Source organism: Arctopsyche grandis, chromosome 3, assembly GCF_051622035.1.
Source record: "Arctopsyche grandis isolate Sample6627 chromosome 3, ASM5162203v2, whole genome shotgun sequence".
In the NCBI taxonomy this organism is placed as follows: domain Eukaryota; kingdom Metazoa; phylum Arthropoda; class Insecta; order Trichoptera; family Hydropsychidae; genus Arctopsyche; species Arctopsyche grandis.
This window is the reverse complement of record NC_135357.1, coordinates 37390083-37411058: the sequence shown is the minus strand read 5'-3', so window position 1 is coordinate 37411058 and position 20976 is coordinate 37390083. Positions and strand designations below refer to the sequence as shown.

At 36.2% G+C, this 20976-nt stretch overlaps 2 protein-coding genes across 2 annotated transcripts; both read left to right on the top strand.

Moving 5' to 3' along the window:
- The first annotated feature begins 841 nt into the window (after positions 1-841).
- Positions 842-4280, top strand: ND-42 (NADH dehydrogenase (ubiquinone) subunit ND-42). Its single transcript, XM_077426871.1, has 2 exons — positions 842-910; positions 2866-4280. Exon 2 carries the CDS (start codon positions 2918-2920, stop codon positions 4130-4132), a length of 1215 nt encoding a protein of 404 aa, XP_077282997.1. The 5' UTR covers positions 842-910; positions 2866-2917; the 3' UTR covers positions 4133-4280.
- Positions 4281-6350: 2070 nt separating this feature from the next.
- On the top strand, positions 6351-10436 carry Pex13 (peroxisomal biogenesis factor 13). Its single transcript, XM_077428369.1, has 7 exons — positions 6351-6456; positions 6637-7068; positions 7142-7278; positions 8355-8491; positions 8576-8750; positions 8821-10302; positions 10403-10436. Exons 2-6 carry the CDS (start codon positions 6671-6673, stop codon positions 9231-9233), a joined length of 1260 nt encoding a protein of 419 aa, XP_077284495.1. The 5' UTR covers positions 6351-6456; positions 6637-6670; the 3' UTR covers positions 9234-10302; positions 10403-10436.
- The last annotated feature ends 10540 nt before the right edge of the window (positions 10437-20976 follow it).

Below are 20976 nucleotides of genomic sequence, written 5' to 3'. Positions count from 1 at the left end.
GATTCCAAAATTTAATTTGAAAAATTAATTCTCATAAATGACTCTCGTAGTATCTCTAGCTATGACAAATTTCGTAACCAGAGACCCTAAGAGAGATCTGTTTGTAGAAAAAAATCTCCGTCAGTGAACTGATTTAGTGATATTTTAAACATTGACTCTCACCGTTTTGATGACGATGTTGTTGAATTCAACATCCGGTGATGTAGCCTTGCATGTGTTTAGAACTTGGCCATGCTGATAGCTAATGGATCTCTTGTCATGAGCCCTCGCATCCATCGAAGAGACTACGCCACAACGACAGCTGATAAAAAAAGCAAAATTGAAAATTCGAGCTTAATGTGCGATTTTTTCCACTTGGTATTTTGGAATGGACGTTCACCCTGGTCTTCGCTGACATAATCGCTCGTTACGATCTCATACCGGAGTCCTGCGGGAGTCGTGTCCCATTTTCGAAGTCGGACTAGAGATCGATTGTCAGTTCGCTCCGGTTAAATGTCAAATACAAAGAAGGGGCCAACGCGCATGACTTGTGGCCCACCCTATCGTTGGCGCCCCCTCCTCCATTGCCACTGTCCTCCCACAAAGAGAATTTTCAATGGTTTGAAATTGAATTGATGACAGTGCGTGATGATAATTTCGTCAAAGCCCATACTTTGACACATATGTAGTCTAGTTATTTTTAAAGTTTTAGATTTTGCCTCAAATTTTAATCAGTCGCCGACGACCTATTAAGCATTACTTATGTATGTAGTGCTTCCTCTACTGATGTAAAAACTGGAAAAAATGAATTGAAAACATAAAACGCCACTGATTTGGTCGATCGCTACATGGTCGACATTTTATTCGTTACGTGCACTCACGTTATGTCACTGCGGTGGCTGTCCGACTTGTTTGGTTCTGGAGCATTTTGGTAATTTCCTTCGCTTATTTATGCATTATTTGTAAAATTAGCACATTAAAAATTTAATGCTTCATTCATGCAATGTTTCCATAACATCTATATACAATTTTGAAAAAAATTACAAATTTTTCACATGTCAAAAAAATTGCTCAAATACATTGCACTCGTATAGAAATTTGTTTTCCTGAAATCCCTATACATTTAAAAAATAGTTCCATTGTTTTTTATTTTATTTTATTTTCACTCTGACAGTTCTTTTCTTAGAGTGTTGCCATATGAAAAAATCAGGTTATTTGGATTGTTGATTTTTTTCACTTGGTCAATATAATGTTTCTGCAGACTTATACATAAATAAGACACGCATGTTGAAAATTTATTTTTAATTTTATTTAATAGCCAAACAGAAATAGTGTTTTTAGAACTGGAAATTGGACTTCCAATAGAAAATATAACGGCTGGTGTGTAGGATTTGATTGTAGTCAAAATAGTATGATTGGAATTGGAAGAAGGATCTTAAAATGAGCATTTAAGTGAGGCTTAAAGGCTTTTTAAGTGGTCAGACGAATGAAAGACGAAAATGACGAGGTAGAAGAAGCTCTGGAATGATGTTCAAGGAATTTGTTATATTGGTACATTGCGCAGGATGTTGGTCTGAACTAGCGTGAAGGAGGATTAGAAATACACTATTTCCCAGAATCGATGGAATTGTGTAGCTTGTGGTTTCTCATTTCGTAACTTTTCACGTTGGATTTACGGTTACGATGGGCCACGGTAGAATTGCATCTGGGAAAACGCACTAAATTCGAGTACGTCTGATTCTCGGCCCTGAAACGACACTAACTCGGCCAAGTTCAGAAGATAACTTCACGAGTCGCAAGACTACACTACCGTAACGAGCCGAACAGAATTTTATTTATTTTTATTTTTGATAGGTTTGATTTTGGTTTAACATTATTTTCATAGTTTGAGTTTGGCTGCTTTTATTTCAGTTTATTTGTAATATTTGCACGCGGTCGAATTTTTTCAAATACCTTCTAAATATATTTATTTAATTTAATATTTATATTTAATTCTGTAATATGAAAACAATGGTAAAAACTACCAGTGCTACTTTAGTATGCGGTCTACCTTTGAATCGCACTCGGCTATTTTTTTTTTATTAGTATCAAAGCAATGAAATGTTTATTTTGAAATGAAATTTTGTTTTTTCCTGCCGCCCCATAATCTTGTCGGAGCATTTCTATCAAAATATCGTCAGCAGATACATATTTCTTAACCAAATATTAAATGAATAGGGCCAACCTTAACTTAACCTAACCTATCCTGACCCTTAAATAAATATTAGGTGTTGGCTGCTTAGATATGTTTTTTTTTTTGTGAAAATATTGATGAAATAAAACTTAAAAAAAATATATATCTTAGCAGCCAACACCTATTTATTTAAGGGTCTGGTAAGGTTAGGTTAAGTTAAGGTTGGCCCTATTCATTTAAGATTAGGTTGTTAGGGTCGGTATTCTTCAGTCTCAGTGTCAAACGCGAGAACTGAGACAGTGAGACCGCATATTAATGTATTAACGTGAAGGTAGATCGCATACTAATGTAGATATGTGAAAGTAGACCGCATACTAAAGTAGCACCAAACTAACTATCTACCTATGTACATATAAACAATATAAAACACCAATTAAAAATTAAAAATAGAGACTTAGCGCCGTCTATTAGCCTAGAAGAAACATTAGTAGCAAACAATATATATAGAAGTTTTTTATTTTATTATTACATTCGTACGTTTTATTGGCATTGGTTTAGCTGTGACTTACATATGTATGTTGAATTGAAACGACTATTACAGTACGGCGAGCGTTATCTCAAATACACATACAGACACACAGAATAGCGATATTATACATATATGTATACCTATATGATATGATATATGAATACATTAAGTCATTATTTTTCAGAATTATCGAAACCGACTGGGATTGAACGTTGATACATAGATCGAGCCGAAAGATGGCCACATTGTGCCGCACAAGCTTACTGAAGACCATAATCAGCAATAATGTCGCATCCTCGAATATACCACCGGTTGTTGCCATGCAGAAGAGAGGAATGTATGGCAAGAGCATGCGCGTGATGGTAAAGATCCCTCCTCAACAGAAGCCGTTCCCCTATTTGGAAAAAGAAATGAAGGTCTGGCACACCTGGATGGATCGCACGTCGGCCCGCTTGGCACACCCCAACGCGAAGGTGATATGTGTTGAGGGCTCGGTGGCCTCTGGAAAGACTGCCGTCGCCAAAAAGCTTGCCGAAGAGTTCGATCTGAAGCACTTTCCCGAGCTGAACATGGACGTTGTGTACATTGATAGATACGGTCGCAATCAGAGAGATCTCGATCACCTGGCCCCCGACTCGTGCCGCACGTACGATCACGTCAAGTTTTGCACGAATCCATTCCATCCGACGGCTTCGAGCTATCAACTGAACATGATGATTATCCGCTTCATGCAGTATGTAGACGCTCTTGCTCACATGTTGAACAGCGGCCAGGGAGTCGTGTTGGAAAGGTCACCGTTCTCCGACTTTGTCTTCATCGAAGCTATGAACAAGTGCGGCTTCGCTAGTGACGGCGCCAAGTCTGTATACAACGACCAGCGTAAGAACAGTATCACAGAGTTGCTCCGACCCCATCTCGTTCTGTATCTCGACGTGCCCGTTAACGTCATCCAGGATCGCATCAAAGCGAGGAATTATCCGCACGAGCAAAACAGCAAGGCTTTGACTGATGAGTATCTGACGGCTCTGGAGATGGCATATAAGACGAAGTATTTGAAAGACATCGGAGTGCATTCGGAGTTGCTCGTGTACGACTGGACGGAGCCCGGCGACATGGACATTGTAGTAGAGGACATGGAACGTATCGATTTCGACAAGTACACCCATCACGATAAAAAATTGTCTGATTGGAATTTCATCAATGATCAGGATATGAGCGATCATAGGCTTTACTTCACTAATGATAGACAACAATTTTTGACGTTCTTTTGTGTGCCGCGATTTGACGTGCCCGAGATGATAATTCCTGGAGAAGATGTAGTAGAAATGGAGAGAATATTGGGCGAGCGGCCCGGGCAGTATGCATACGGTTTTAATGCTGATATGGGAGACACCAATCTATTGTTTAATGATAAACGTCTTCTTAGGGATGATAAATACTCTACTTTTTAGGATGATATATAGGAAGAGGAGTAAATTGGATTTTTTATGTATATTATTATATACATATATATACTAAAATTGTTTATTTATAATATAATTTAAATAACCAGAGAATTAGAAATTGTATAAATTGAAAATAAAGTCACTTGGTAATTTTTTTGTTTTTGTCATTTTCTAACATTACCTACTTTGATGTGATAAAAAAATCGCTCCAATTTTATATTGTATTTGGGTTTATCTTAATATACAATTTCGAAAGAGACTTTATAAGTTTGTATGTAAGTATTTTTGGTTGGGAACTTCGAAAACAAAACAAAGTTTCTATGACGATTCGATATTTTTTTTTTCGATTCAAATAAATAAATAAAAAAAAACAAATGAATATTTACTATTAGATTCGCCATGTTTAAGCTGTTTATATTACAAATAATATGTGAAGCCGGGTAAAACAACTAGTGTACTATAAAACAGAATTTTTATAATGGTTTGTTGTATGTCGTATGTCCTGCTTGTAGTGTACAGGTAGGGGGATCATTGTTAAAATAACACATTAACATCAGTTGACAGTAAATTAATGTATGTATTGCTATTTATTGGTCAGTAGTGAATGGGATAATCACCAAGGATATAAAAGATGGGTCACGGTACGGCACCGAAAGTCAAAAGATCGAAAAAGCAAATATCGAAAGGCAAAGATCGAAAATCGAAAGATCTTAAGTCGAAAGAGCAAAAAAAAGGGTGCATGGTAAACGGTACTATGTATATATAATATATATCAGTGGCATGCGGTGAAATTATCTCTCTTTTATTAATACAGCTTCGTTTAATGTGTGTAAAGGAAAAGCCTGTTCCTCTTGTATCCTGTTCGCGCAAATTAAGTGAGAATGTACGACGTGAGGGGGGGGGGAGAGATAGTTTTACCACACGCCACTGATATATATACTAACCGTTTTTCATATGTATGCATGATAAACGAACATTTTCGATTTTTTGACTGTCGGTGCGGTGACGGTCACCCGTAGACAGCATCTCCCTTTAATAAATAAATCTCCCCTTCTCAAGTGTCACTTTTTTAGCTATACATATTCGTATAATATAATCATCAAGGCTAGAAAATAATTGGAAACCGTTTCATCACGCCTCTGGGTTTATTTAACAATTTAAGAAGAATAAAACATGTAATGGTTGTCAGACTATTTTTATTTACAGTTTTTGTATGATATTATTAGAGGTAAACGGATTAAGGTCTGTTCATACCTAGTCAGCACGTACCGACTTCAGCAGGTATCCGGCCGTACGAGAAGTATTCTTTGGTACATTTTGTATGGGTATATTCATACCAACCGTCACGTTTACGCCACGGCAGGCTTACAGCAGTACCCGATATTTTCTGTTCATACCTTACAGCAACATCCGTCAACGTATCGTATCCGTTTTTTTTGGCCATCGTGGAAATATACACGCGAATTACGTGCCATGAGTCTGCCGCTTTGCTGTTTTGGACCAATTATCGATAGTGACAGTTGACAGCTGTTCAATCTTTCGACATGGTTTTGGCGGAAATATTTAAAAAAAAATTAAATTAGTGTCCAAAACTCTCCTTCGGTTTTTCTATTTTTTAACATGGGATGCACATCAAAACGCCTCCGTGCTTTTTTATTGCCTTCTTGAGCTTCTTCTTCCAACAACAGCGCGATTATACATAATTTTTCGTTCGATAAACGTCGAAACATTTTTGCTGACTTGTATTCTGACGCGTAGCTACGAATGCACGTGTATGCATTCATATTGCAAGTACTCGACAATACGACGTAAGCAATATTGCACCGTATCGTCATGGCCTCTAATGTATAAGTAAGCCGATTTTGCCTTGCACTCGGCCAAATTGCTGTAAACGTGACGTGACCGCGACGTGTAGGTAGATATGAATAGAAATGTAATAAAATGACATATTTGAAACGGAGTCGTGCAGTGCTGCTAAGTATGAACAGACCTTTATTGGGCAAATCGTTGCCACAAAAATCTGGCGCGAATACGGAATATCTGGCACTTGAGTTTTCGTTAGTACAATATTTCGCATGATGGAGTTTTTAGGTACCAGATGTTCCGTGATCGAGATTTGTGACGTGCGCGAGATCGCTTTTGCGGAATAATCACCGAACCATTATTAGATTATTATAGAAAATTCATTGAAACCATTTAGAAATGGCCAGTTGAAAAATTTGCTACGACCAAAGTTCAATAGAAAATGCTTCAGATCAAACGTCAATTTCGTGAACTTTGACCAGACGGAAGCGATTTGACAGTTCTACAACAGCTGTAATTTATTCCACGTAATTGAGCATTTATTACCATTTTCAATACTCAAACGGTTCACAAATCGATATTTATTGTACCTGAAAAAAGACCCAACACGAATGAATCGCATTTTACGCAATTCGAAATTCTCTACCAAACATAACCTCAAAATTCAATCAACACTGAACTGATCACATCATTCAATGTACTTCCAGACTCCATCCACTCGTTTAATCCTACACCTGCACCATGACGGCTCCGCTGAAACCCTGGGAGGCGGCCGGAGTTAGCGGTCGATCTGAAACGTACAACGAGCCGTCGAGATTCTCCAACCCCGGGCCAACCATAGAAAATCGAATCGTGCCCCCGGCTTCGATACAGCCCGCTCTCCCACCTGCGCTCCCGCCGAGGCCGTATCCAAGCCGCACGTCTAACTACGGGGGATATATGCAACCGAGTATGGGCTATGGTGGTATGGGTGGTATGGGTGGTATGGGCAGCTATGGTGGTATGGGTAGCTATGGTGGCATGGGTGGACTTGGTGGCTACGGTACGGGGTATGGGGGCTACGGCAGTCAAGGATTTGGTGGGATGTATGGGGGTGGGTTCAACAGGATGAATGGAATGCATGGAGATGTCGAAAGCCGGTTTGAATATTTTCGTGTACGTATTTGATACAATTCTTTAACGATTTGTATAATTAATTGTTTTTAATTTTAGTTTCATTCAAATGGCTGAGGAGAGATCACGCCCGACTTTTCAATCGATTGAAAGCGTCGTCGGAGCCGTCGGAAGTATAGCTATGATGCTCGAGAATACATTCTTCGCTATGACTAGTTCTTTCAGGGCTATTTTGGGTAAGGTTTATACATGGTATGAAGGTTTAATTGCTATGATTTCATCATGTTTGAGTCTCTTAGCATATATCGTTTAATTTAGATTTTTTTATTATATGTAGTAGATCAGTCAAAAGTAGATTTTTTTTTATAAGCCTCTTATTTATCTTTATCTGACATTCATATATAGGCTATTTAATTTATGAGTTTTACCAAAGCTGAGATTCACAAAAACAATCATTATTGTACATGTACTTTTCTACATCAATTACATTTCTTTTAAATGAATGATCATTGGAATACTAAATTCTAAAACTTCTTATTATCATATATAATTTATCACATTTAATGACATGCTTATTTCTAATACAATAATCACAATAGACATTTATGTGTAGTAAAAAACAACTAAAATTAATCATTATTAAACATTATCAAAAATCGATATGCATATCTGTATTGATCTATAAAACTACACTTTTTATCTTTTAACAACATTTCAAAATCTGATTCTAAAAAGGGAACAATTTAAACGTCCATTTTGTAAAATAAATGTGCATTTAAAAAAATTGTTGTACATTAAAAAAGTTTGTGTGCATATCTAAGTGATGAATACAGATATTTGCTACTTAAAAAGCGGATGAAATGTGTATTAAAATGACAGATTGGCAACGTCGCGAATACAGAAATACGAACCGACAACGACCAACGCTTCTCTTTACTGGATTCCGTCTTTTTTACTCTTCGGCACGACCTTGGCTTCAATATGACATGATTATTCATATTCATACGTAAACAAAAGTAAACACTTTTGACAGTTGACAGTTGTCAATAGCGGAAGACTGCAACGTTGCCACTTTTTGTATCCATTCTAATGCTAAAATCTATTTTTTCGAATGATCGTTTCATATTTTTTAATGGTCACTTTATAATGCCAAACTATTTTATTCGATGCACAATCCGAGACTGTTTAATGCACCGAAAATAATGCAAATTTTTAATGCACAAACATTTTTTTTAAGATACAAAGTATTTTTCTCAATGTGCAGTTAAATCGCACCCTTCTAAATATTCATTAACATACCATAAAATTTTAGGCGTAGCCGAAAACTTTGGTCGTCTTCGAACTCTATTTGCTCAATTCTGGTCAGCTTTCGCCGTCTTCCGAGGGATCAACTGGCTGATCAAAAAACTACTAGTACTCCTTGGCATAAGAACCGAAGACGAATTCAAAGTATATTCCGACAATCATATGGAGTGTATCTATTCTTAAATTATAAAATATTATAAAATATATTATAATGTTGCGTTTTTGAAGGCTTGGGCCGAAGCTAGCATGGACACTAAAGGTCAAGGTTCATCGTCGACGGAAGCCGGCAACGCTCCTCGCGGCAGCTCTTGGCCTGCTGCTCTCTTCATTGCAGTAATCGCAGCCGTACCGTACATCATCGTCAAAATGCTCGGTTCAATCAACGCGACGATTCAAGGAAACAGTCAGTTTGTTCATCCACATTGTAACGATAGCATTGCAGTTCGTATAATTAATCAGTTGAAACTTTTCAGTGAACGATCCGTCGACGTGGCAGAATCCAATGCAGGCTCTGGCTCAGTACGACTTCCATCCGTCTTCAGATCAGGAGATTGGATTCCGCGCCAATCAGATCTTGACGATCGCCCCTCAGACCGTGCAGGGTAACCTGTGGAACTCTGGTTGGCTGTTGGCGAGCGTCGACCAGAAGACTTCGGGTCTCGTGCCTGTCAATTACTTCAAAATCATAAGGAGTCCGAATCCGTCTGGTGTGCCTGCACTGCCAAATGCTCCTAACCCCGAACCGATACAAATTGACACCGATGCTAAAACGCCGCGTGTCGAAGTCTTAGACGAGACGGCAAACTTCAGCGATGTCACTTTGAACGCGGAACCGACAGTCGGACCGACTGAAAAAGACTTGAAAGAGTCTGTCGATAGTCAATAGTCGGCACCACCGGCAGTTTAGTTTTTATTATAAATAAATCTGTACGACTTGTTTTGTATTTGTGAACATTCCTCGGTGTGTGGAATCTCACCTTCTTTGAGACGAGGCCTTTGTATGGTGATTTGGTTATGATGATTTTGATATTTTTAAATTGTAAGTGTGCACATTTGTAGACTTTTTTCACACATTTTTTGCTATTGTATGCGGCCTCGTCCTACAGTTGGTGTCGATTACTTCTGTAAAGACTTGAATATACATGTGTGTATATGATTTGGATGCAGATTGACGGCTCATATGTTGTAGTTCTACTTTTTTTCGATATTGTACATACGTTTGTGTAATTTAGGTGTCGACAATTTAACGTAGTCTGTTAACGGTTGTAATTTAGTGGTTTTTTTTTGTTTAATTTATGGTTAGTTATTTTTATTTGTACATATATGATTTTTTTTACATGTATATTTTGTAATTATGAATAATAAAAAAAAAAACGGGTATGATAATATATTCTGCTGAAAATATAAAATTTTGTTTTAAAGAATTCATTTTTTATGCATAACAAAAGTACAAAGTTTACAATTTTGCTAGAAAATGTTAACGAATAACATTTTATTCTAAACTTTGTGCATATATTCTGGTTAGTTCGAGTCGGTCTTTAAAATTACGTTGCCGTTTATTAAATTTGAAGGGTCATTGGCTTATTTTTTGCATTAATTTTTGGTATTTTAATCGCTAGATGTCGCCATCTTGTTTTCTCACAATGAGATACATCGATTAATCATTTCGATCATCAATCATATCGTGATGATTTATAATGTGTAAAAAAACATGCGAATGTGGTTACGGATTTGATTCCGACGGCGAAGTATCATCTTTGACCGTCATTACGGCTATTATATAACTTTTTTGTGCTCGTCGGTTCTGAAGGGCAATGTTTTTCAATTTTTAAAACATTGAATACCTAAGTAAGCCTACTTCTACAAACAGTCAGTTTAGATAACATATTGGAATCAATCTTCGATTTGGCTGCTGATCAGATGAAAATTTACACAACCCAGTTCATAAATTATTTGTATTAAAATCACATTGACGCTTTGGGGCAACCTGTCAAGTCTCTGTGGTATTGATTTTTTAAAATAAAATAAAATAAATAAAATAAAATAAATCAACAGAATAATCAGGCCCAACCAAACAGTTTAGTTGTTGATTTTCAAACTGATTCAACAACTAAACTGTTGCCTTATTAGGCCCAATCATGCATTTAAGTCACACTTAAGACAACACATGGGCCCAATTTTCAAGATGGTCGCAATGTCAGGCCCGATCATAGATTACAGTCACACGGTAAATGTGGCTAATTCAAATCCAATCCCTAATTTACAAATTCACAAAGAATACGTCGCTAAATATTATGTCAGTTAATGAATCCCGGTATTTACCTTCACAGTACTGATGATTTGTGATATGAGAATTGTTTTGTAGCTACATGTGTGTTGATACTAGATTATACATCGATTTGTAAAGCTGAAAAATGTATCTTTAGCGGAATTAGGTATTATGGGTAACAGTGACTTGACATTGAGTCATGGCTTTGCAATACAGCATTGACCTCAGGTGTGCACCGCAAACTGTACTACGAGTTTCAGAAGATGGTAGACTACGGTCCTGGCTGGTCTTCAAAGGTCACCGGGTAAGGTGACACCGATTAATTGAGTGACCAGGCTTGCATCACCTGCATTCGACAAAAACGTGTGCTCCACTTATGGTCATTACCTCGAATTACATGCTAATTTGACACACTTGAGTGGGCCTTGCCGAGTGACTGAGGTCTCTGTTTATTTTCAAAACCATTACAATTCACTACAAAGTGGTTTTTTAGTAGTGGAGGTTTTCTGTGCTTACTCCCCAAATATCACTGTATCATAAAAGCGGAAGAACTTATTGGACGTTAATACGGCGGGCTTTATGTTTTACAAATTTACTTTGAACGTGTCTTTTTCTTTAGTAAGATAGTGGTAAACCGATAAAGTATATATCTATTTCGCTAAACTACATATATTTATCTCCCCCATATTGTATTTGGTTTTCTAAAAGTGCAGGAAGACAATAGAAACATTATAATTCTATCCATTGTATTGACTTCTTAATCTCGCTCATATTGTATTGACGCCATTTGGTTTCTTGGTTTTAATTTAAAAATGGCGGCCCATAGCAGAAGATTAAATGCATTGACGCCATTTGGTCTCTTTGTTTTAATTTATAAATGGCGTCCCATAGCAGAATAATTCTTTCATTCACGCCATTTGGTGTCTTTATATTAAATTAAAAATGGCGTCCCATAGCAGAAGATTTCATTCATTGACGCTATAGGGGATGAACGAATGAGACGACTGGCATGTTGATGCACGTGCTTTTATTATGGTAGCCGAAGGCAAAGTCAGGTAGCAACTCTGAACACGGGCGAGTTGGTCCCAACTCGCAGGTAGGTGATCGAACTCGACCATGTCAAAGAGCGAACCGCCACAACGCCATTTGGTGTTTTTGTTTTAATTTCAAAATGGCAGAAGATTAAGTTCATTGACGCCATTTGGTCTCTTTGTTTTAATTTAAAAATGGCGTCCCATAGCAGAAGAACTCTTTCATTCACGCCATTTGGTGTCTTTATATTAAATTAAAAATGGCGTCCCATAGCAGAAGAATTCTTTCATTCACGCCATTTGGTGTCTTTATATTAAATTAAAAATGGCGTCCCATAGCAGAAGATTTCATTCATTGACGCTATAGGGGATGAACGAATGAGACGACTGGCATGTTGATGCACGTGCTTTTATTATGGTAGCCGAAGGCGGAGTCAGGTAGCAACTCTGAACACGGGCGAGTTGGTCCCAACTCGCAGGAAGGTGATCGAACTCGACCATGTCATATAGCGAGCCGCCACAACGTCATTTGGTGTTTTTGTTTTAATTTCAAAATGGCAGAAGATTAAATTCATTGACGCCATTTGGTCTCTTTGTTTTAATTTATAAATGGCGTCCCATAGCAGAAGAATTCTTTCATTCACGCCATTTGGTGTCTTTATATTAAATTAAAAATGGCGTCCCATAGCAGAAGATTTCATTCATTGACGCTATAGGGGATGAACGAATGAGACGACTGGCATGTTGATGCACGTGCTTTTATTATGGTAGCCGAAGGCGGAGTCAGGTAGCAACTCTGAACACGGGCGAGTTGGTCCCAACTCGCAGGAAGGTGATCGAACTCGACCATGTCATATAGCGAGCCGCCACAACGCCATTTGGTGTTTTTGTTTTAATTTCAAAATGGCAGAAGATTAAATTCATTGACGCCATTTGGTCTCTTTGTTTTAATTTAAAAATGGCGTCCTATAGCGGAAGAATTCTTTCATTCACGCCATTTGGTGTCTTTATATTAAATTAAAAATGGCGTCCCATAGCAGAAGATTTCTTTCATTGACGCCATTCGGTGTCTTTGTTTTAATTTAAAAATGGCGTCCCATATCAGACAATTCCATTCAAATACAATGAAATTGGTTGTTTTTGAAGGGGAATTGTTTTGATACAAACAAGTCGGTTTCATAGCACACGTGGGGTTGACATAATTGATTTCGAAATGTATCCAAGATAATACTCATATGAGAAACGCTATAGGGTATATAGTAGTCATGGCCACATGAAATGATACGATATACTAACGCCAAAACTGTCAATTAGCATTGAACAAAAGCACCATCTTGGGCACTAAAGGTTCCCAGAAATCATTCCTTTTCAACGCCACAGCACATACACCAGGCACTGGCGTTCAAGAGTATGGCCCATGGTGTAGATGCGGCAAAACAGGCTTATTTACTATTTTATACTCGAATGTGGCCAATGTGAAACGAATCGTTTTGAATACGATCGAGTTTTTTTAGTCTCATTCCGCACATGGAGTATGATTGAAGCCTTCACGATTGAAGTTTGCTATACAGAGATGATTATATAGACGGCGCCTCGGACGGAGGTCAGATCCTTGAACTCGGAGCTCCGAGCTGGTCATCATAATTATGTAGGGCTGGTGAATGGACGTGACGCTAATGACCGAGCTGTCAACGATCACAATTGTGTGCGTGTGTATGTGTATAGATAAATGGAGCACGTGCTCGCGTGCCGAAGGTTCGTCGCCACTGTTGTCAATCTAAACGTGAAAAATGGCAATCATTTTCATCACAATGCCCGGTAGAAAGAAGACTGAGTCAATGGCGGCCATTTTGAATTTGGTCGCTCGGATAATTACCGAATGATGGTTTGCAAGCAATCAGAATTCATTCAATCGGTCTTTAAATGCGAGTATTGAAATCGATTGGAGATAATTAACCCTTTGAGTGCTGACGTCTTTGATGTTGAAAGACTGCCACGCTGAAAATTTCCAACTAGAATTATTTAGACATCCAATAGAAAGCAGGTATAAAAATTGTAGCTAATCCAAACAAACCCTAGATAACTACCGCCGAGAATTTCGAGTTTTGTAAAGGTGTGTTTTTAGACTCTTTAATATATCTTGCAACAATATAAAATAAAAAAAAGAAGTCTATTAATGAATGTATTTCTCCAAAACTAGATCCACCTTCTTCATTGTTTTTAAAATGTAATTCTCACAATCTAAATGCCAAGCCACAATTTAAAATACTCGGCAGTTAGGGATTTCCATCGGGTAATTCTGCTATGGTTATAAATTCGGAAATTCCGGTGTAAACCAGTCTTTATTTTTTATTTTATTTTATTTTTACATATACATATGCATATATACCAGGAAGGCTTGACAGGAAGACCCCAATGCACCTTCCCGTGCAAGTAATAACAAACAATGCAGCATTTTATTATTACATAAATGACTGTATTTTCAGAAGCTGAAGAACACGAAATAACAATTAATTAATTACAGAATTAATCCATTGAGACATCTATGGATTTATATTTTGTACATACATTTTACAAATTATACACACAATAAATACAGAAGATTTGTGACAACAGGAAAGATGATTTTTTGCCAATTTTGAGGAATCGTTTCAACAATGATCAGATAAAATTGGCATCAAAACTCTGATAAGAAACGATCGATTTGGAGTCACAAATACCCCCAAATCTAACCAGCAGTATGGCGGATCAAACCCAGTGCCGGCCGTACACCCGGCAATTTTTTCTAAACACCCTTAGAAAGAACGCCTTTGGCGCTCTAATCTAAAATTTTGAATGGCTTTTGGCGCTCTAATTTTAAAATTTAAAGCGCCTTTGGTGCATCTTTCGGCGCCCTAACTTATTTGGCGCCCTCGTGCGCCGCCCGACCCAGCCCCCTCCTAAAACCAGCACTGATCGAATCCACTGATCACTTGGTGCTAAATATACACGCTACCATTAAGCCACACTGCTGGCTTATAAACGTTGACAAATGAATGACACGGATTACGCGACCCATATTCAATGCATTTTTTTAATGCTACCTTTAAAGGCTTAGCTCAAAATTTAATGCGAAGGATGTTGTTGTTTATTGGCACAAAGTTAACCTGGCTTGATATTTGGTTTTCATTGCAGCTAGTGCCGAAAAGCCCGTTTCGCATAAATAAGACGTTACAAATGGTAGAAGCACTTGATACAAAGATTCATACTCTCCACTAAGATTCATCCAAAATTTAATTATGGTTTCATTTCGAAACTTTTGTTTTAGTGAGCTATCGCATGATAATTCTATCAATTTTTCTTTTTCGATGGTTGTCAGCTCGAATTCGTCTTCTTCATTGTAGTTAAATGGATTCTGTATCCACAAAAACTTTGAGAAATCAAGGTCTTTGAAATAATTGGAAAAATGCAGCACTAAACCATCCAAGTGGTCAGTAAAAAGATTTTTACTTGCTTCAATATTGGCTGTGGCCCAGAAATCTTTGGAAATTGAAAACATATCCAACTCATTCTTTTGTAAATTTGATTTCCACAACTTTAATTTTTTAATGAAAGCTTTTACTTTGTCTTTTTGAACAAGTGGATGTATTTGTGATCCCTGCATTGATTTATTTAAACCGCTCAATTTTCCAAAAATTTCAACCAAATAGGCAAATATAACAATAAAATTATCGTTCATCCACAAATGTGCCTCTTCGTGTTGGTTTTCTTCGAGAAAGGTTGCTAATTAAATGTATATATAAAAATGAAAGAAAAATAAAAATAAAAATTCATGTATTGAATTTTTACTGTTAAGCTACGATATGAAGTTTTATTTATTTGTAGATATTATGGTATGTATTATTTTTTTATTAAAAAGTTTTGGCGCCTACCCTGGCAATAGTCCGCGCCTCCCGGTTTGGAAACCGCTGGCTTATCAGGTAGTTATTTTGTTTACTTTGTACATGCACAATATACAACGCCTATCGGCGTTGGTCAACATTCAAAGTATTAAAGGGTTGATATCGACTTCGGATAGATAATTAAATATATTTATGTACCTGTACCTTTATATATATTTATTTATTTATTAAAAAATATACCGCAGCCATTACATAATGATATACGTACATTGTGCTGTAGATAGGTACACAGGTACAGGATCCAGGACGAAAGAGGACCTTAAATGAGTCGAGTGTATGCTTGTAATTTGGTATGCTGCATAATGCCATAACCAAATGGCAGAGAGTTATAAGCATGGCTTAAAGCGCTAAACGAGTCTCATTAGCATGTGCCACGTGTCCCTTCGAATTGAATTCTACGTGTATGTATATAGAGTATTTTCATGGAAATTTTCAGCTTCAAAGAAGTATCAAGTCTCAATGAGCAAGTCCTGTTTGATCGTTTTAATTTTAACATATTATAATTGAATATTTTCCTGAAGACATTCAAAATATAAAAAAAAACATTAGAAAAGATGCAATTAACACTACTGGCTTGTAAATCCTCAACAACTCTATTTGATTGTTTAATCGTTACACTGTTCGACACAAAAAATGGTTCAGATACGAGATACATATAACTTTTCTTATAGATCTATGCTCAGTAAATACGAATCTGGTAATAAAAAAATTTGATTGGCTCGAGATTCGGAGATATATGTGTTTTTTAAATTGCGCGATTTTTCTATATCTTCGTGTTGTTCGGTCGATGTCTCAAAATCTGTCAATTTACTGTTCAAAATGAATATTGGAATCTATAGTCGGGTATTTTATCTTTCATTTGTAGTTATTTTTAGCTTTCAAATCTCTCTAAGTAGTCGTCCAGTTCAAATCAAAAGTCGAAATTACGTATTTTCACTTGGTATTTTTTCCCACGGTTAATAATATTTTATATTGAGTATTTTCTATTGAAATATGTTTATTGGGATAGTGTTCTGGCCACACTATTTTTTCTTTTCGTTTAAAAGGGTTAGTTGGAAGTGTACTGAATTTTAAATTGGTAAAATTGCGAGCTAAAATCTCGTACTAGTATTTACACGTATCTGAATTGAATTAATAGGAATAATATATTAAATTGTCTTTATATGAGAGTTAAATAAAATTCCACTTAGAAAAATCATATTTCAACTATTCTTGTGGATTAATAACAAAAATTCGTTTATTTTATCGAGGTAAACCAGTTATCAATAGATTCGTTGAATAGTTTCAAAGAAAATTAAACAAAATCAATAATGTGCTTACTACCGCCACAGTGGCGCTGTTTCGTAGTGCTCTCTACGAACACAACAATACACAATTGGAAGCTTGAGAATGCAAGTTGGCCTTTTTTCAAATATTTATGTGTTGATTACTGATATTTGCGAATTCTATAAGGAATTTCTGATGACGAGTTCGGATTCTTCACACTTGTGACGGATCAATTTAAAAAAAATTGTGAAATTATTTAGCATGAATGAGTTGCATTCTGACGTCATCACATTTTAATCTCGGTAGGCGTGTTCTATAAAAAACTGAAAATTGTTGGCAAAGATGATCAATTATTTATAGCTTCGCGTCCAACATCTAAAAAATGTTCAATGCAAGCAATCATCACCGAGAAATGAATACGTTCAAGCATGAGCCGTTGTACGACGGCTTACCCACCTAGCGCGTGATAACGTGGATATTCACAAGCATAAGAATTCATAATACGACCTTCAATATGAACTGTGATTGTGTATCAAAAGGCTCATTTTACTCCGCAACCTGACACTTGATAACCGTTGAAGAATTCTTCACATCGTGTATTCGCATTGGCATTGAAGTCACATGAAAATTTGAGTATATCGAACAGACACATTTGAACGATGACTAAGTTTAAATTATACTAAACCAGTGGTTGTACCCGGCTTCGCTCGGTATTTGTAATATAAACCGTTAAAACATGACTAATCTAATAATAATCTAGTAAACATGCATTTGTTTTTTTATTAAATTTATTTGAATCGAAAATAATTATATTCAACGACAGCCCAATCAGAAACTAATGGTATTTTTATATATACAAATATACTAGTTGTTTTACCCGGCTTCGCTCAGTATTTGTAATATAAACAGGTTAAACATGGCGAATCTAATAGTAAATATTCATTTATATTTTTATTAAATTTATTTGAAACGAAAAAAATATATATCGAATGGTCATAGAAACTGATTTGTTTCCGATGTTACGAACCAAAACTATATATTTACATACATACTTACATACAAAGTCTCTTTCGAAATTATATATTTGATAAGGGAATCGGCATTGAATCTGAATCCGGAACTGAAACAGGAATCGGGATCCTAAACTGAAACAGGAATCGGGATCCGGAACTGAAAAAGGAATCCGGATCCGGAACTGAAAAAGGGATCGAAATCAAAAACGGAATCGAAATCGAAATCGTTATCGTCGTCATAGAAAATTTGATTTTTTAACGTTACGGATTCTACGAACCAAAATTTACATACATACATACATGCATACAAAGTGTCTTTCGAAATTATATATTAGATAAATAAATTAATCAATTAGTCAAGCTCTCTTTGAGATATATGGTATATTATTTATTAAAAAATCAACAGGCCTCCGATGTAGAAATTCATAAAAATAATGAATAAATATAATAAAACAACATCTGAGCCCTATTATAGATTTTTACAATATACATAATATATCTAGTATATATAGACAAAAAAATGAAACTAAAATATGACTAAATAGCATAATGAAACATAAAGTTATATAATATAATTGGATAAAGAATATATAATAGAAATAGAAATAGAAATGGATCAATCAATTAAGACTCTCCTGATGGCAGTCTTGAATTTATATAAGGAAATACTATAGATAGGAATATTTTTGAAAGGTTTAAAGGATATATACACATCTTAATATAAATAGTATCATCCTAGATAATATGTCCCAAATAATGGCTATCCAGATTCAATTTACCAGGTTTTTTTTTATACGATACAATTGAATACACCCTCTTTTGATGAATTGAAATCTGTTTAATTATTCCATATAAGAAATATGTCTCAATTAAGTGGACCGAATTTCGAATGGGAATAAACTGAACGTTAAACTGTCTTCGTGATTCCATATCACAGTAATTTTTGATCGCTATTTAAAATGTTTAATGAAATACAACTTTCTTATTTATTTTTACTGTGTGCACAGTAGTAAGATAGTAGAAAAGATAATTGCCAAGATAAATAAAAATTCGGTTTAAAAATGCACGGATTAAGCGTTGTACACACATGGAGGCAAATAGTGTCAACATTCGAATTCGAATTGAACGTAGTTTGAAAGACCTTCCACGAATTCTCAACTCGCCTATACCGAAACATCGCTTAAAAGGGCATCGAATACATTCGACATGACACCACTATCGATTTTCCCCATTCAGTATTCCAAAACCATCAACATTGCGCAATTCAATACCTTGAATATAAGAAAAATGACACTGCACATGTCCAAGTCTGATTACAATTAATTATAATAATGCACAATTAATATTAATACGGAAAAACTGTGTAAGTTGTCTTTTTGTGTTCATGAAGGCAATGCAAATGTCTCGCCCCAATTTTTGGGAACTATCAAAAAAGGTCAAAATAAAATATTGTTTTAACCTTTGAAGGATTGAGTCTCCCGAACCGGGGTCGAGTAAGACCCCGGTATTTTTAATCAAAATACAGATTTTCTCAATACAAATGGGTTCAATATATATCTTATTAATCATTTTATACATCAACTTAAAAAAGTTTCAGTCCTATAGCATGTTTTTTACTATGTTTGTATTAAAACGACAAGCATCAACACGCAAATGCACATAGGTAAGGCCAACAGGCGACTGCATGACTCAATAGCCACGCGCCGAAAGCGATGAAAGCAATAGCTTACGAAAATATAGCTGTCTCTTTCTCTCGCATTGATTCATCGCTCAACAAGAATATGCAAGCGAACAGAACTTTAAATCATACTTTGTAACGTAGAAATGTATAAATGTATTTTTTTACGATGTACCCCTTTTTTAAATCATACAATATCTATTAACCTTTCCCTTACGGTGCCAAAAACATCCGCGCGCTCCGATGATATGTATTTTGTACACATTGTCGTAATTCGTAATTATATTACGGAGGAATACAAAAATTCTGAACCTCGTATCTATTACATTTCATATCGATATTCCCATTATTAGAGTCGAGTTGTAGTAAATACATATCACAGGGGAGGAAAGGTTAAAATAAAGGTATAAATAAATAGCTCATTCTATAAATACAAGAAATATAGGGTGGATAGATTTGAAAACCACATAGTTATTACGAAAAACGTAAAAATTGGGGCACTTGCATACCCTACTTCGGTGAGGGAGGGTTAAAAATAAGTACTACTTCTGGTTTACGGATTATGACCAAAACCTTGTCAGCTCTAAGTTAGTACATGAAGAATACAAATATAAATGTTCAGCTTGATACGTTCATACATGGGGGCGTGAAAAGAATCGTGATCAAAAAAATTTTAACTTTTTTAACCGAGGAAAAAAATTAGTGATCAGTGATCGATTCTGAGTGCGAATCAGTCAAAATCTCGAGTTGGAATTTTCGAATGATCACAAAACTTCATCTATTGCTACTATGTATGTACATGTGTAGATAAAGTAAAAAATTGAGTTGAGGTGGTGGTTTAGTGGTGAGGGGAGGTTTGGTTTTATTTGTATAGCAGAATCCGGCGCCTGCGCCCCCTAGAGCTCCGCCCCCTAAGTCTCTTTCGAAATTATATGTATATCAGAATCCAGCAGACCCCCGGCGCCTTCGCCCTGACACCTTCGCCCCCTCAAGACTTCGTCCCCGGGCCTTCGAATTCTTTGAATCGAAAAAAAATCGAATCGGCGCCTATGAATAAAAAAAAAATCAAATGTGTTATTTACGAATTCCCAACCAATATTACATATATGCATATATACATACATATATACAAAGTCTTTTTCAAAATTATATATTAGATTCACTAATATTGTGCTCTCGATTATCCGCGTTACTGTTTTCAGTAAAATATCCGTTTATTTCTCTCTACTTAAAAACGGGGATGCGGTGCATCCGCTCTAAAATCGCCAGAAAAATTGAACGACAGATTAACGGACGGCTGCTTTAAATGCAATTATCATCTTCTCGAATGATAGATTGCACATCAGATGACGGGTAACCTTTCGATGTGCACAGATGCAATTATTAAAATGGTGATTATTAAATTGAGTTGGGTCTTTCAGGCGAGTTTAC